The 16,258-nt window shown below is 40.7% G+C and overlaps 1 protein-coding gene across 1 annotated transcript; it reads left to right on the forward strand.

The window, feature by feature from the left end:
• Positions 1 to 10,258: 10,258 nt before the first annotated feature.
• LRATD1 (LRAT domain containing 1) lies at positions 10,259 to 12,215 on the forward strand. The gene is made up of 2 exons (XM_064650551.1): positions 10,259 to 10,400; positions 10,998 to 12,215. The coding sequence occupies exon 2, from the start codon at positions 11,035 to 11,037 to the stop codon at positions 11,887 to 11,889; it is 855 nt and encodes a 284-aa protein (XP_064506621.1). The 5' UTR covers positions 10,259 to 10,400; positions 10,998 to 11,034; the 3' UTR covers positions 11,890 to 12,215.
• The last annotated feature ends 4,043 nt before the right edge of the window (positions 12,216 to 16,258 follow it).

The following is a 16,258-nucleotide window of genomic DNA, read 5'->3' on the forward strand; positions in this document are numbered from 1 at the left end:
TTTCTGGCCTAGAAAAGCATTTCATGTGTCCATATCATGTATGACTATAGTCATAAACCCAGCTCACACGCTACTGTCAGAATGGTTTATTTAAAGCAGCTATGTTTTTTTTTTCTTTTGGAAAATACTCTGCATACCAAGAAATATATTACTCAGTCGTCAAAAATATTTTTCAAGTCCAAGTTAAATTCAGCAAAGCCGTTCAGTCCAAAAATATTCAGCATTTTTGCAGATTCTAAATATTTTGTTTTGACATTAGCATTTAGTCTTTATATTTAAGGAGAAAAAAAACCCCATCTTTCAAAAGAAATTTTCCTTTCCCACTCACTTATGCTTCATATTTAATTATCTCCTTTTTCCAATTAAAAATGTGCATGTTTAAAAAAAGTCACTCTTCAGGTCAAAAAGATTGACTTAACAGAAAAATAGTTTTTTCATAGGTTAAATTTTTCTTTGGGGTGTTTTTTTTTTTGCTTGTTTTTTTTTAATGTTGGGTAAAGTTTTGAGAGCAGCAGAACTCTTAAGCTGCCTTTTTTTTTGTTTTTAACTGAGCTAAAAGAATCACTGATCATGTCAGGGCTCTATAATTGTAAATTTCATCATATTCTGGATATGGGGTTACCATCTCAGCCTCAGGTGATTATCTCCCATTGAAATGGTCACAGATCAACAATCTCTACAAGCTTATCCCAGGGATCAGAATCTTCAAAGGCCTTTTATCATTAGCAATTCTCTCATACTCTGCAAGCACAGCAGAGAGGCTGCATGGGCCATGCTTTCACACCCAGAATTTCATCTATATTGTGAATTATTATCCCCCAAACTTGATGATGTCCAAAATAATATAATTCTTACAGCACTGTATGTAAAACATAAGTGCTAAGGAATAGGCAAGTGAATTAAATGAGCATGGAATCATATTATTTAAATGTATTTACATTTAAAAGTACCCCCATATCCTGCATTTGTTGTATTTCACTTACACATCCCCTGCAGAGATGTATCAATACGATTTATTTCATCAGCAGTGTTACACTGTCTCCCCAGATCAGCAGTGACATTGCACTACTGTCTTTCATCTCCTAAATTTCCATCTTACATCACCACAGATAATTTTTTTTCCTTGTAAGGAACATCTACGTTTCCTATATTATTTAGCACCCAACTCATCTCATACAAATTTGTATCCCATTAAAGATCTGAACAGTCCCCAGAAGAAACAGACTTTTGAGAATAACTGTGAACAAAGAGACAGCCCTTGTCCTATATAACCAGAATCAGGCAACACAGAAAGTAAAGTGAGGTGAAAGAAGTATGAATATTCCCATTGACATAGGTGAAGGTAAGTAGTACAGAGATTAAGGGATAGAGTCAATAATGGATTTAAACATCTAAAGAAGGATTTGGAGAAAATGGAGATGTTTAGGTAGAAACTGTAATCTGAAAAGCAAAGCAACAGCTGCTGCCTAAACTTGGAGGCACTTAAACCCAAGAGAGACTGTAGATTTGAGTTTACAAGAGGTTAGTGCTTCTCATTATAGGCATGCCTGAAGTTTCCTGAGTGTAAGCAACACAGCACCTATCAACAGGGGCCTGCTGTGAACTCCTGTTAAATCCCTGGGGATCCTTCCCAGGGCTCTGTGCTGTGTTTTGCAATGTCAACCATCCACCACAGGCTGAGCACAACACATGAGAGTTTAAAACATGCCTGCCACAAATTGTGATGCACTTGACCACCCATTCTGTAATCAGCAGTCAAATCTGAAACCAGAATCAAGGAAAGTAGGATCCAGTTATTTTTTCTGTTTTGCAGGAAAGAAATGAAGCACCTATTTTGGGAGGAACATTCTCATCTCAAGGCTATTTCCATTTTTACATTAAATAGTCTTTGAACTACAGAAATAGGAACCCACATTTCTTTGCCTTTAGATGAGTACTCTAATCTCTTAGTTAAAAGTTTCGTTCATGTTCCCTTAAATTATTTTCTTAACAAGGGCAAGGTTACAACATGGGGTTATAACTGGAGAGTAACCAGATAGCCTGTATTGTGTCTTAACTAGTAGATACACTTAAACTAAATGATAGTTTTAAACCACTGTGGCTACAAAAGAAACTGAACCTGGGATTTTCACACCTAGATGAGTAATATCCCCATATTTTAAGCAGAAATGTGCTTATAGTTCTTTAAACAATAATAGATGGCACGAGCCTAGCTCTCAGTGACATGACCAGGGTCACTAACAGACTTTGTACCACAACTAAAACAAACAGGTACAAAACCAGTCGTGTCTCAAGTCAGATTTTTTTTCTTTCCTTTTCAGTACATTTTTTTTCTCTACTAAAATCAAATTAATTTCTGCTTTTGTTATAGGGGGGGAGGAAGAAGTTAAGAGAAACTACTGCCATATCTTTTGCAACTTGTTCTGAGTATATTCAAATCATTCTGCATCTTCTACACTTAGGGATAAACATAAATTTTGCAAGGCTTTTTACTTACGCTATTATTGAAGCAACAAGGCAGTGAAGTAAAATGAGCTGTAGTATACACTCATTTATGCATTATACATAAAGTAGTATGCTACAACTCTAAAAAAACCTTTTGTAAACAATAAGTTTATATGGACATGATCATCAAAAAAAAAGGTATAAAGATAACAGGGTTTACCTGCAAGTCAATTAGGTCAGCCAGACTTTTAGTCAAAAGAATGATACATGAATAGACACTATCCAATAGGCCAAAGGTTGTTTAGAGGCTGGGAAAATGTTGTTTGGAAATTACTATCGGAAATAGTAATGAATTTACAAATTTGGACGACTCGATTTTTGTTGAGCAGAAAGTTCTTTTTAATAGCATCACAGTGCAATCTCAATGATTTTATTCAATACTTATACACCTTAAAAAATTGAATTAATTCTAATTGTATACGTTTGTCATTTCTAAGCATGTAAGGCTGTATTCTTTCTTTGAATGCAGACAGAAATCTCACTGGATTCAAAGAAAACTGTGTGCATGTATCTCACGACAGCCTTTTCTGTATTACAGGCAGGATGATGCTGGTCTGGGCATAAAATTGATATGAATTTTGAATGATTTAGGTCTACGGGATTGGGCTCTGTATTTGAAAAAGAAAAATAGAAGCTCCCTCCAAAAGGTATTTATATATAGCAAGGCATGATGCCATTACTGAACGTAGCCCTGTAACTCAGTCAAAAGGGTTCAGCTAACACATAAACCGTGAGAGTGAAGCTCAAACTGTTTATGAATAGCAACTGTCATACAGATTGAATTTCTTCTTTGCTATTCAGTCAAGGGGTATTTGTTATTGCTTATAACATTTAGAAAGTAATTTTCGAGTTCAGGTATTGAAAGACTCACAGATAAAAAATATTTTATAAAATATTAACTAGGCTAATAGAAAGAAGCATTGGATGCTCATTTTATTTAAACATTTAATTTTCATGGGAGTCCTTCAGGGCAGCAGAAATATCATACAAATTATTAAAAATGAGGAGAATTATAATAGAATGTAGTTACAGAACAATGACTTAATAAAGGATCCCAAAGCACATATGAAAATGGAAAGAGCCAAGGAAATAACCCTGTTATAATACATGCAGGCAGATATTAAGTTGCCTACAGCTTTTCAATTTAAAAATAATAATAATAGTAACAAAGAAAGTATAGTGGACAGTCTCTCCAGTTTTAAAGGGGAAATCATGAAAACATCATGTCGTACTTGAGAAAACATTTTGTTTTTTCTCTTTCAGTAGCTTGGAAAAGAGGTAATAATAAGATAATCATAATTAAGTAACCAGTGTGCACTTAGATATATATTTATTATGTATTTCTCATTAGGTCATTTAGGGACAGACTGCCCACATCATCAGTGGAGAGTCATACACTGAAAATGTCATTTTTGTGAAGAAACCACTACTTTACTCCTTATAGTCTGATATTTCTAAAAATACTTCCAATTTATAAAACTGATTTAGGAAATCCCTGCCTGCAAAATGTTAGTTGAAGAAAGACACCAAAAAGTTGATTTGCCACGTGACATAGTTCACCTAACAAGATTGCACTTTTAATTGCACTTTTTAATTTTTTTTTAACTTCTTTTGGCTTTCTGTCAGCTTATTTTCTGAAGCTGCACTAGTTTCTAGTGATACTTTTTCCCTGTACAAACATCACAATGTCATTTTTATTTTAGATTTATTTGTAGCTAGAGCTAGAGGAGACTAGAAATTTTCCTACTAGACTGCCATTATCATCCTCCTTTTACAGAAGGAACAATGTAACCACTTTTATTAAGCCATGTCAAAATCATATATTCAGAAGGGACCCATATTCTGAAACAGTCACTGTTTCAGTTTCAGAGTACCAGCTATGAAGTGCCAACACCTTTAAAAAAGATGTTTTTCATCTGGCAGGTATTCGACATCTTGTTATAGCAGTGCCACAGATTCAAACTCACCCTGTAGCTACATGATCTCAAGATCAGCTATGAAAGAAGTTGAAGGAGTAGGTAGTTGGGGTGAAAATTTGCTATCAACTGGAATCCTCTTATTCATGACTAAATATAATGTAAAACTGTGTCTTTATTGAAAAGAAACAACCAAACAACCCCAAGCTCAAACTCTGAATAAAAATTCCCTTATTATACTGAATATACTCTGACCAATATATAATTCAACTATCAAATTTAAGATCAATCTTACTTTACTAAGAGCTTTCAAATACACAGCCACTGCTTCTATGGCTACAATCACTTGGTTAGGTTCACCATAAGGCTAGACTATATTTTATATTATTTCATAACATAGATAAAAAGTAAAAGAAAATTTATGTAAATATTATGAACTTTTAGCCTACGTTCCCAGAACAAATAAAAGCCTGAATAAGTGTAAATATTGTGCTATGAGTAAGCAAATTTTTCGTATTTGACTGTGGTCATGTCTGCTTAGAGGGTTTTGATGTTGTTGTTGGTTTTGTTGTTTAGTTTCTTCTGTCTCAATATGAAAATGGTGGCATGTCAGAGCATTTTAGGATGTTCAAAATGACTTTGAGAATTAAATAATGCTGGAAATAAAAGGATCAAGACATAAGATTCACTGTTAATTGATCTAACTGCACGTTCATCAACATCCAACTCTTCAAAAGTTTATAAAGGATATTGTTCTAATCCTGGGGAAGGCTTCTTTGCATATAGTAATAATTTAAGATGTAACATCCTCTTCTAGCCCCTCCCCTATAAAAAAACCCCTATGCATTTACTTCAGTTTCCATTTAGTGTAGAGAGACAGACATCTAAATGAAAATCTAGTCCCTCAGTTATCTTTCTTTCATATTCCAGTGTATGAATATGATGCCACTGTCAGGGCTCCAGCAAGATCTACAAGCTCTTCCCTCACTTCCTTGAGGTTTGCTACCTGTTCAAGATCAGCTCCAATGAGATGAACCTTTGATAAGATGTCCGGGAGAAAAGCAAATTTAATGAGGAAGAGCTTTGAGAAGGCTTGGCTGGGGCTCCAGCATTGGGCCAGGCTGCCTGAGTTGGGATGGCCTTGCATGACTGCCATGACCTCCCCTGGCTTGGCCTCAGCTGGTCCTTTGCCAGGGCAGGGAGGGCTACACTTGGGGGAGAGGGAGCTCCCCAAACCCTTCCCCTATCCAGCACCCTGCCCAGCTACTCCCTGAGAACTTCAAGCAATGAGGCTTCCCCAGGAGCTGGGTAGAGTCTAAACGGTTGGTTACACAGGACCAGGTCACAGGTCCAAGGATGACTGAAGTATTATTCATACTATTAATTGGCCAGCATGGCCTTTGGAAAAGCTTTGGCAAGGGTCAGATATTATTCTTCCATACATTTTAGGGATTAAAATGAATTAGGAATAATCCCTAAGAGGCAGTTTGGACACAGCTATTTGGTTGCAGAGTTTAGAAAGTCCAGATGGACAATTATATGGTTATACTGTACCTCAGGGCCAGAGAATTTTACTTACAAGTGACCCTGTGAATGCGAGAACCATAAAATCACCAGAAGCAAATAGAAGAGCAGAAAAGAGGCAACAGGAGAAACTGACCACAATTACCTTCTTGAGTGAGTTATCCACCATGGGATAAAAATGGCAAAAGCTGTCCAAGGCTCATGACCAAAATCACAGAATCACAGAATGGGTAAGTTTGTAAACGACCAATGTGGGTCATCTAGTCCAACCTCCCTGCTGAAGCAGGGTCATCCTAGAGCACATTCCACAGGATTGAGTTCAGACAGTTCTTGAATATCTCCGCTGAGGGAGACTCCAAAACTTCTCTAGGCAGCCGGTTCCAATGCTCAGGCACTCACACATTAAAGTTCTTCCTCATGTTCTGGTGGAAATTCTTGTGTATTCGTTTCTGCCTGTTGCCTCTTGTCCTATCGCTTGGCACCACTGAGAAAAGCCTGGTTCCATCCTCTTGACACCCTCCCTTCACATATTTGAGGTCTCCCACAATAGTCTCAAGGTCGAATAGGCCCATCTCTCTCAGCCTATCCACAATCTCATGACTCTCCCAAACTAGTTAGATGGAGAAACTGTACTTAGTTGTGCAGTGTGCCTGCTGCTATATGGCTAGCAGGGCACATGTTTACCCAATAGCAGGGCCCATGTTTATCCACAGTATCTCAGATCAGAACATTTAGTCTTGCATGGTATGTGGACAATATGTATGCAAAGTTGTTTGCAAAAAGTGAGCAACTCTATGATTTACTTTCGTTGTGGTCCAGATCACAGGTTCCTCAAAGGACCAGCATTCCTATGTCTCTGAGGCCTTAGGTACACTGAGATGGTAATAAAGGTATATGCACGGAAGAAATACGTATGGAGTATGTACAAATGGATACAAATGGAGCCACTTTAGAGAATTTCAGGTGAAGAGGATGCTTCCTGGTACCCTTTATGTCTGGGTGCCTGTGGGCAGTCCAAACCACAGGCTCAAACGGAGAAGAGCTTCCAGGCATTTGAGATTCAACATTAACAGAATCGTAATGGGCTGATTTCAACAATCTAAACTTTATAACAGATAAGAAAGCTCCCCCCCCTTATCATCACTTATTTTATCTCTGGTTGTTTTTTCAAACATATTTCCCTAAACTTTTCTGCACAAAATGTTCTTCACTCATTAAAATCAATGGTGGTTTCAGCTCCACTTTTAGCAACAGGGGTCCAAAGCTCCCTCAGCTCAAGGCAGGATGATAAGAACATTTAAAAAAAAAAGATTTTAAAAAAATAAGCTACTGGGTATCTATTTTGTTACATATTTTAAGAGTTTTTCACTGTATTAAATTAAACATAAATGCAACAGTGACAAAATGCCAAGGATGGAAAAAGGCACAAAAAGAAAAAATAGCAATAGAAAAATGTAAATTCACTCCCTCAGAGTAGACCAGGACAGAACCAGAGATATTATCAGGTTTCTTTCCCTTGCTCAGAATGCAGAAAAAATTGTTAGGGTTAGTAACAACGAACTAAGGTTAGTAGCATCACAATTCCCATGTCCTGGTGCAAGAAGAGATTATGACTCTGGTTAATGAGGCTGAAGCTGGTCAGTGGGAGTATGAACAGTGATGCTGCACTGCCTGTGCAATCATCTGAGACCAGCCAAGCCTGCACTCACTGCCTTGCTAAATAAGACCCCATGAGCTCCCTGAAGTTAAACATCTGAAGGAGATGATAAACATATTAATCAAATTAGTTCAGGCAAAACAAACATCTCCAGTAGTGCCCTTTAATCACAGCTACATATAAGTATGCTTATAAAAGTTTGGGGGTTTGCTGGTTTGTTGGTTGACGTGTTTTCTGGGTTTTTTTAAGGCAACATCTTTCCATGTATTAATTCAAAACTGTGATTGAAGAGAAACTGAGGGGAAAGTTCTTCTAGAGGGATGGAGGTAGAGCGTGAAGAGAATGGAAATGAAATGAGAAAATGGGTGTTGGAGTTCTGTTGAATAGAGGTCATGGAGAGATATGGATTGTAAGGGATTGTAAGTGCTTCAGCAAGAGACATAATACCCTCATTGATCAGACTTGCAAAACTACAGAAGACCCCCCAAAAAATGGTTAAAATTTGGCAGGAGTTATTCCACCTAGTTAGAAGTGCAGAGCCTTTCTTATACCTAGACTCCATCCTTCTGCACCTGCAGTTTGCTGAAGCAGTCTGTTCTCCGCTATTTTGCATGGAAAGGATGAAATAATGTTTTGTTTGTTTAGAACTATCTAAAAATTACTCCACATAGCCTTGATGATTGGCAAACGTGGGAAGTGCAAACTGTGCGAGTGCAACCTAAAAAGATGCAGACTTTAAACAGGAAAAATGTAAAGTGTTTAGAAAACAGAAACTGTTGATGAAGGTCTATGGAAAATGGCTTTCAGTTTGGACTAGCTTTAACAATGAAGCACATGAACAGTTATCAAAAAAGTCAAAATATTTAAACACTGTTTTGTAGCCTTAACTCTAAACCTATTAGAGTGTTTTCATAATTTAATTTAAAATGTTGCAGTTGAGGAAGGTCATGCTGTAAAAGAACATATAATTTCTGACAATCATTAGAAAAGTATTTACACAATTCCAGAGATAAATAACATCCATCTGTTATACTTAGTCCTGTGAAAGTTTAAAATGCATATTTTAGAAAACAAGTTTTTCTTTTTTTTTTTTTTTTTCAAATTAACTTTCTAGTTTTACAGACCCTGAATGCTACATTCTTAACTGCTGTAAATCAGCTTAACTCCTGTGAGTCTCTGGACATAGCTCCAGGTATATGAGACATGGGAAGCCTGTAACCATCAACAGATTAGTATAATTGCCACAGTGAAAAAATAACCGATGCCAGTCTTTGAATGCCACTAAACACACCCTTTCTTCTCTTCCACTTATGATGTGATGCCTTTGCATATGTTAAAAAAATTATGAGAACAATTCTTCTAGAAAGACAGCTATATCAATATTTGAATGTCTACGGAAAAGGGTCATTTTTCTAAGAAACTCAGTATTTGATCCATATGAGCTTAGTTATACAGCTTGTACCCTGAGAAACTGAAATTCACTATATTTATTTAAGGATGTACTTCTCTCTATCACAAGAATAAAGTGATGGCATTATTGTTCTCAGTTAATTAAACCTGAAGACTGGGAAAAGGACAGCAGTGAAGAGAGATATTATCTACTGACACACCGAAAGCAGAAATACTTATGTCTAGATGGCAAAACTATTTCCACTGTGAAGAAAGTAGTAGATTTACTTCTAGCTAAAAATGGTACTTTAATATGATTCACATCTGAACCAAAGAACGTCATTAGATTTTTTTCATGAAGTGTCTTAAAATATTTAAATTCTCACTTTTCAGAAGTTCACATGGTTAGAGCAGAAGACTAAGAAGTCAGAAGAACCAGGTTACCATCCCATCTTTGACACAACCTCATGGGAAAAGGCTTTCTGAGTTCCATTTCCATAATGTGCAAAATTAGATGGTTAAGTGTGCATTGTTATTGGCTACTACAGATGACGGATTTTAGATTTCATATATTTTCAGAAGGAATGGACTGCTACTGTCAGGCAGTCTAATATTTTACTTAAACCATGGCATGTCTGAGGACACAACGTCCTCAGTCACATCTGAGGACAACCCACAACTGCTACTTCATTCAGATGTGTCATTTCACCTAATGCCAACCATCAAACATTCCGACTTCACATCTAGGCAATGGCAAGAGGCAATGGCAAGGCACCTCCTTAGGGCAATTCCTAAAACAGGAGGCACAACAGGTAAGAGGAACAGCCCTCTGGAAATGCCTGTCTCTCCTCACCAAAGGGAAACCCAGGCTATCAGCTTAGACTGCACAAGCACAACGTGAGACCGCTGAAGTGAGGTGAGGGGACACCCACGTCCAGCCTCGAGGGACGGAACAACTCTTGGCCGCGCGCGTCCCACCTGCTGAACCTGGGCGGGCTAGCTGGATAAAAACGACTTTTTTTTCTTTAATTTCTTTTTATTTCCTCTGGTGCAGGGGTTAGCTTTGCAGCGGCTTCGCGAGGTGGTCTAACGCCCTTTCCCCGGCAGTCCCCGCCTGTGCAGCCCCGGGGCAGCCGCGGGTCAGGGTCCGGGGCCCGGCGGGGCCGTGAGGCGGCCCAGCGCCGCCAGCGCGGGGCGCGGCGCGGCCAATGAGCGGGGCCGGGGCGGGCTCGGCAGCGGCGCCGCCGCTACTTAGGGCCGCCGGAGGGGCCGGGCCGCCCAGAGCGGCGCGGGCGGAGGAGCCGGGCGGCGGCAGCGGGGAGGACAGAGCTGGCTTCCTTCTGCGGCGCCCATGGGGACAGGACGACTTTAAAGGAGTTTGGGGGGGTTCTGGCGCTGGGCGACCACGGGTACGGAGCGGGACGGGAGGGACCCCTCGGGTGTGGGAGGGTGCCGCTCTCCTGCGCTTTTCCTGTTCTTTGCCGGGTCCCGGGCGGGCTGTGGGGAGCGGGCGGGCAGGGGTGCCAGCCCCGGGGGCTCCTCCAGCCGCCTCCCCGTAAGCAGCGCGGCTCGGCTCGGCTGTGCTGGCGGAAGGGAGGGCTTGGGACCCTCCGGCTAGACCCTCCTGGAGCTCTCTCTCCTCGCAGGGCGGGGAGAGGAGACTCCCGGGGCAGCTCGGTCCCCCCGCGCAGCGCTGGCGGATGGCGGGAGCCTCCTTCTCTCCCGGCACTGGGAACCGGGCGCTCCAGTACCGTGGGGAGAGTGCCGGGGAGTCGGGGCTCTGCCCTGCCCCGCACCCTGGGGGCAGGGGAAGGATCCGCACTGGAAGTTTATCCCTTGCGCAGAGGGGAGGGAAGCAGTGAGGGAGGGATGGGGGCTTAGGGCGGAATCGCTGAAGTCTTTTGTATGTGCCTTGATTTATTTTTTCTTTCGTTCTTTCTTCCCTCCGCTTGCACTCTCCTTCCCATCTCTTGTTCTCTGTCTGTGCCCACCCCGCCCTCCTTCAGATCCGGCGATTCCTGCCCTCGCCTCGCCCTGTCATTGATGGGAAATCAACTGGATCGCATCACCCACCTGAATTACAGCGAGCTGCCGACCGGGGACCCCTCGGGGATCGAGAAGGACGAGCTACGCGTCGGGGTGGCTTACTTCTTTTCGGATGAGGAGGAGGACCTGGACGAGCGAGGCCAGCCAGACAAGTACGGCGTGAAGGGCTCCGGCAGCCCTGGCCAGGAGACGCCCACCCACCACCTCCACCACCAGCTGGTGCTGAACGAGACCCAGTTCTCCGCTTTCCGCGGCCAGGAATGCATCTTCTCCAAGGTCAGCAGCGGCCCCCAGGCTGGGGACCTCAGCGTCTACTCGGTGTCAGCCCTGCCTGCCCTCTGCAAGCCGGGGGACCTGCTGGAGCTGCTCTACCTGGGGCCGTCGGAGCACCCGCCGCCGCACTGGGCGGTGTACGTGGGCGGCGGGCAGATCATCCACCTGCACCAGGGGCAGATCCGCCAGGACAGCTTGTACGAGGCGGCCGCGGGCAACGTGGGCCGGGTGGTGAATAGCTGGTACCGCTTCCGCCCGCTGGTGGCGGAGCTGGTGGTGCAGAACGCCTGCGGGCACCTGGGCTTAAAAAGCGACGAGATCTGCTGGACTAACTCCGAGAGCTTCGCCGCCTGGTGCCGCTTCGGGAAACGGGAGTTCAAAGCCGGGGGGGAGCTGCAGGCGGCTGCCGGCACCCAGCACCAGCAGCAGTACTATCTCAAGATCCACTTGGCAGAGAACAAGGTGCACACAGTGAGGTTCCACAGCCTGGAGGATCTAATACGCGAGAAGCGCAGGATCGATGCCAGTGGCAAACTGAGGGTGATCAAAGACCTGGCTATAGTGGATGGGAAAGAATAGGGAGGAGTAGGAGTACATGGCTATCTTCTTTCTGCCCTGCCCGGGGAGACCAGCCTGCCACAGAGACAGGAGGCTACACCTTCCTTCCGTGGGACACGACTGGAAGCAGGATCCATGGCAACATTCTAAAAAAACCAGCATTCTTTACACCCATAGCCAGTATTTTGTTTGGCTTTTAATAGCATTAATGCTGAAAGAGCAAGAGGGAGGAAGAAAAGGGGGGAGGTGCAGGAAGGCTGTTCTCAGAATATGTGGACAAAGTCTCTCCTGTCAATCGATGTTGACCATTCTAGCAACACGCCAATAAAATTTCAAATTGAAATTTCTTTAATTTTTATTTCATGGCTTTAATCCATGATAAGTTTTAAACATCTGGGACCGTGGATGTGGATCTAGCTTAATGAGATTCTAGCTAATACTTGCCTTGCAGTCAACCAAAAGTATCAGTCATACTTTGCTAACTGGGAGAGGAAGGGGGTGTTGGGGTGGGGGATAAATGCCTGTTTGTTTTGTTTCGTAACATGTTGCTTCAGCCTGTAGCTGCAATCCAAATGTTGTCCCAGCCGACTCTGGCAAGTAATTTACGGGGAAAATACTTTCATATTTCTGGTTGAAATCTATCACATTTAAAATATTTGCCTTTGCTTTCTGTTTGCAGCTCCCTGCTAAATGTCATCATAATGCATAAGCTTTTTCCACCTCTTCCCTTCTCCCATCCTTCCTGCCATTTTTCTTCTGAAAAAAAAAAGTTTTTGAGCAGCAGTTTTCCTCAAACTAAATTCATTGGTTAAAAAAAGTGGTGTATTTTGGAAAACAGTATACTCTGTGTTGCTCCTCAGAGATCCAGCCTCTAGGATCTCATGCTTGAGCTGTGGATTTGTATCGCTGTAGTGATTCTCACTGCACCACTGCTTCAATACGTCTTCATGCACAGGTCAACAGAATCCTGCAAGAAACAAATAATTTTGAATTCTGCATGTTGCCTCTTTGAAACAGCAATTTATTACATATTTACAATTCCACTTAAAGAAAGTAGATGTAATGTGGCCAGGTTCATCTTGCATTTCAAATTCCCAGCAACTAAAAATTCTGTTCAGTGTAAGTTTAGAAATCCACAGCAGCATTTAAAAGATGCCTTTTAATGTGATGTGAGCAATGCCTTGTCTGTATTTCAGATCCTGTTCACTCATTGCTTAATTCTAAGTTTTGAATTGAAAGATCAGAGAATTAAATATATATATCTTTAAAAAATTCAAACAAGTATACTGGGGCATTTCTTTTTATTATTATTCTGAGCTGCATACAACTTGTAATGAGCATTTTGTCTTTGCATGTTTCAGTGCTGGAAAGAAAATGCATTTGTTTTTGTCTTCTCTTCCCACATCAATGTCAGACAACAGAAGAGAAGTAATACCCCTCTTTTGTATCTACGATACACTCCACCCCCTATCAATGTACTGTGTCCTTTTTTTTTTTTTTAATTAAACAATGTCATAAGCAGCCTTGTTGCAACAGTAACTTCATTTCTACAAACATTTGCCTCCCATAGCTGAAACTGTGAGGGTGGAGTGTACTTCAAGTGTCAGCATAAATATCTTTATTAAAAAAAAAAAAAAAAAAAAAAAAAAACAAAAAAACACCCCAAACCTCTACCCTCACAACTGTACCCTCTCAGTGAAGGTCATCTAACTGGCTTTGTACTTTCTGATACACTTGGCAAAGTTATGTGGTAATAGCCAGTGTTACTCTTATCCCCTCCCCTAAAATACCTTGTTTCGTACAGTATAGGGTAAAAATGTGAGTTGTAATTACTGTTGAAATAACCTCAAACCACAGGATACCTTTTAATAAATGTGTAATATTTTGGCTTTATGCAGGCAATAGTTGCTGTTTGGTGATGATAGCTTTTCCCATAACAGGAACAGAATCTGCTACATAGTAGTTGTGTATCTTAATTATTTTACTCCATTTGATCTCCTAAATTATCTGTTAGAACTGATTTCCCTATACCACTTTGTGGGAGTGCTTTGGGATTGTGGAAAAGCACTGGCTTTACAATAAGGCACTTACAAAAAACTAAAAAGTGGTAGGAGAAGGAAAGGTGGGCAAAAGCAATTTATTCTAATTTTTCCTTATAAAAATTATGCTTTAGAGATATGAGGTTGTAAAAGTCAGGGAGAATGACATGAAGAGGGAATAAGTAACAGAATGTTAATGAATGAAGGCAAGAAAAATGAAGGAGAGTCACAGTGTTATTGCTGATTCTTTTTCTTCAAGATTAGACAGAGGTTCCTTACAGGAATAGCATTGTATATCCTCACTAGTGAGAATTTAAAACATGCTGTCTTTAAACTTTTCACTGTGCTTTCTGAATACTCTGTCACTCTACTAAACCACTTTAACTCTGGATTTTTTTCATAAGGATTTACTAACCTGATTCATAAACATGACAATTTTCCTTGTTTTACCTAGCTAGATGTAGAATGCTATTTTATAGTATATAAAAGAAGTGATAGGAACTAGTGTATGCTTATTTATTCAAAAACTGTCAGAAGTCTTTGGCATAACTCCAAATTTGTATAGATAAAAGTACAACAATATAAGGCTTTAGTCCTTTGCATAAGGACTGTAGAAAATATATTAGAAATAGTCACAGATGGTATTAACCTAAGATATAGTATTGCCATGACTATGTTCAGGTAGCAGTCTGTAATTAACAACAAGGGTATACATACACTTTCTTTTGTTGTTTTTTCTCTTGCTACATTTCAGTCCGGAGCTATTGACAGCAATCTGGTCCTGATTCATAGTCCATTGAAGTTCATGGAAAGGCTTTTGCTGGCTTCAGTGAGCTTTGGATCAGGTTGTAAGAGGTGCATAAAATTTTTGGACCTTGACGAAGAGTGAAATTTAAGATGACACTTCAGAGATCAGAGGGGCCACCTTTCTGAGATGGGAGACAGGGGACACGGGCAACACTGAGAAAACAAGGGAAGAAAACAGACTAACTCTGAAACAAGCAGTGTTAACCTGAGATGGCAGTAGGGAATCTATGTAAAAAACTGAGTGAAGAGCAGATATAAAAAGTTGTTCAATGCCTTGAAACAAGAAATGGAAGGCTGGGGAGCAGTCAGCTGCAAGAAAGCCAATGATGTGAATGACTGACAAGTAAAAAATGTAATTGATTATACTCATCTTTCAGGATCAGTGGCCTGCTGGAGTTAACATTTCCATTTCCAGCAGTAAAGATATTGACAAATTGTATTATATCTATGGAATCTGTTTGCATTCTTCAGTCTAGCTACCTAGGGTAAATATTTACATCTCATTCATTGCTCTTGAAGTACTGACTTGTATCCTGACAGCAATGTCAGGATACTTTGCGTGTCTTTCTTCTGTGTCACGTTTCAAGCTTTCTGTTAGTTCTTTGGGTAACAGTTCTATACAATTTTGCTTAGATACAATTTTCTTTCTCTTTTCAAAATGCAATCTTTTGAATAGCTTTGAGACTAATTTTTATTAAAAATTCAATTCATGTCCTCTTGAAACATAGAGAGCCTTTGTGAAATGTTTCCCTGTAATGACCAAAATGCTTACGGTTTGTTGACTGCTTATTGGGAGAGAGCTGTAAGGACGGGTGGCAAAATAGGTTTTACCACTGTCAAATTTTGTCTCCATCTCCATCTTATGTTTCCAGATTACTTTGTTTTTATTTGTTAGAATTCTGTTTTCCTTCCAAGTCTTATGGTTGTATAAAATTAAAACAAACAAACAAAAAAAACCCAAAAACCAAAACCCCTCATAGCATAAATTTTATGGCAATATGCTATTGATCTGTATAGTGGATTTCAGGTTAAAAGAAGGTGCAGCAAGACGTGGCCCTTGGTTTGTGGTAGAGTGTGAAGAGTCTTAATTATCCTGCCTCATTTCACTTAAGTGTCTTTCATATTCAGGTAAGTAATGTGCAAAACTCTGCCAGAGTTTACAGACCTGTTTGTGCGATGTATTGAACATCTGTAACTCCAGGCAATGTTGGCTGGAGTTGAAGGCATGCTGTATCTCACTCAAGACACATAGCATCTTGTGGGATCAGGTACCTCAGCCTGCTCAGTTCCTCACCCTCTGTCTGCACCTACAGAGGAAGTAGCAGTCTGGGGTAGCTGCTGCTAGTTTCAAGATTAGCTATTTTCTATGAAAGATTTCTATTAGAGCAGCTTGTGGACAGTGTTCTGCCCATAATTATACTTGGATGTGACTAAAAAGTTTTATATGTTGCTGCTTATGGTGTGAAGACAGTGTGCTTTCTGCTTTAGAACCCAGGAGAAAGATCTAAGTGCCAGTACCAAAGAATTAACTGAGAAATATGTAA

Source organism: Pseudopipra pipra, chromosome 3 (assembly GCF_036250125.1).
Source record: "Pseudopipra pipra isolate bDixPip1 chromosome 3, bDixPip1.hap1, whole genome shotgun sequence".
Lineage (NCBI taxonomy): Eukaryota > Metazoa > Chordata > Aves > Passeriformes > Pipridae > Pseudopipra > Pseudopipra pipra.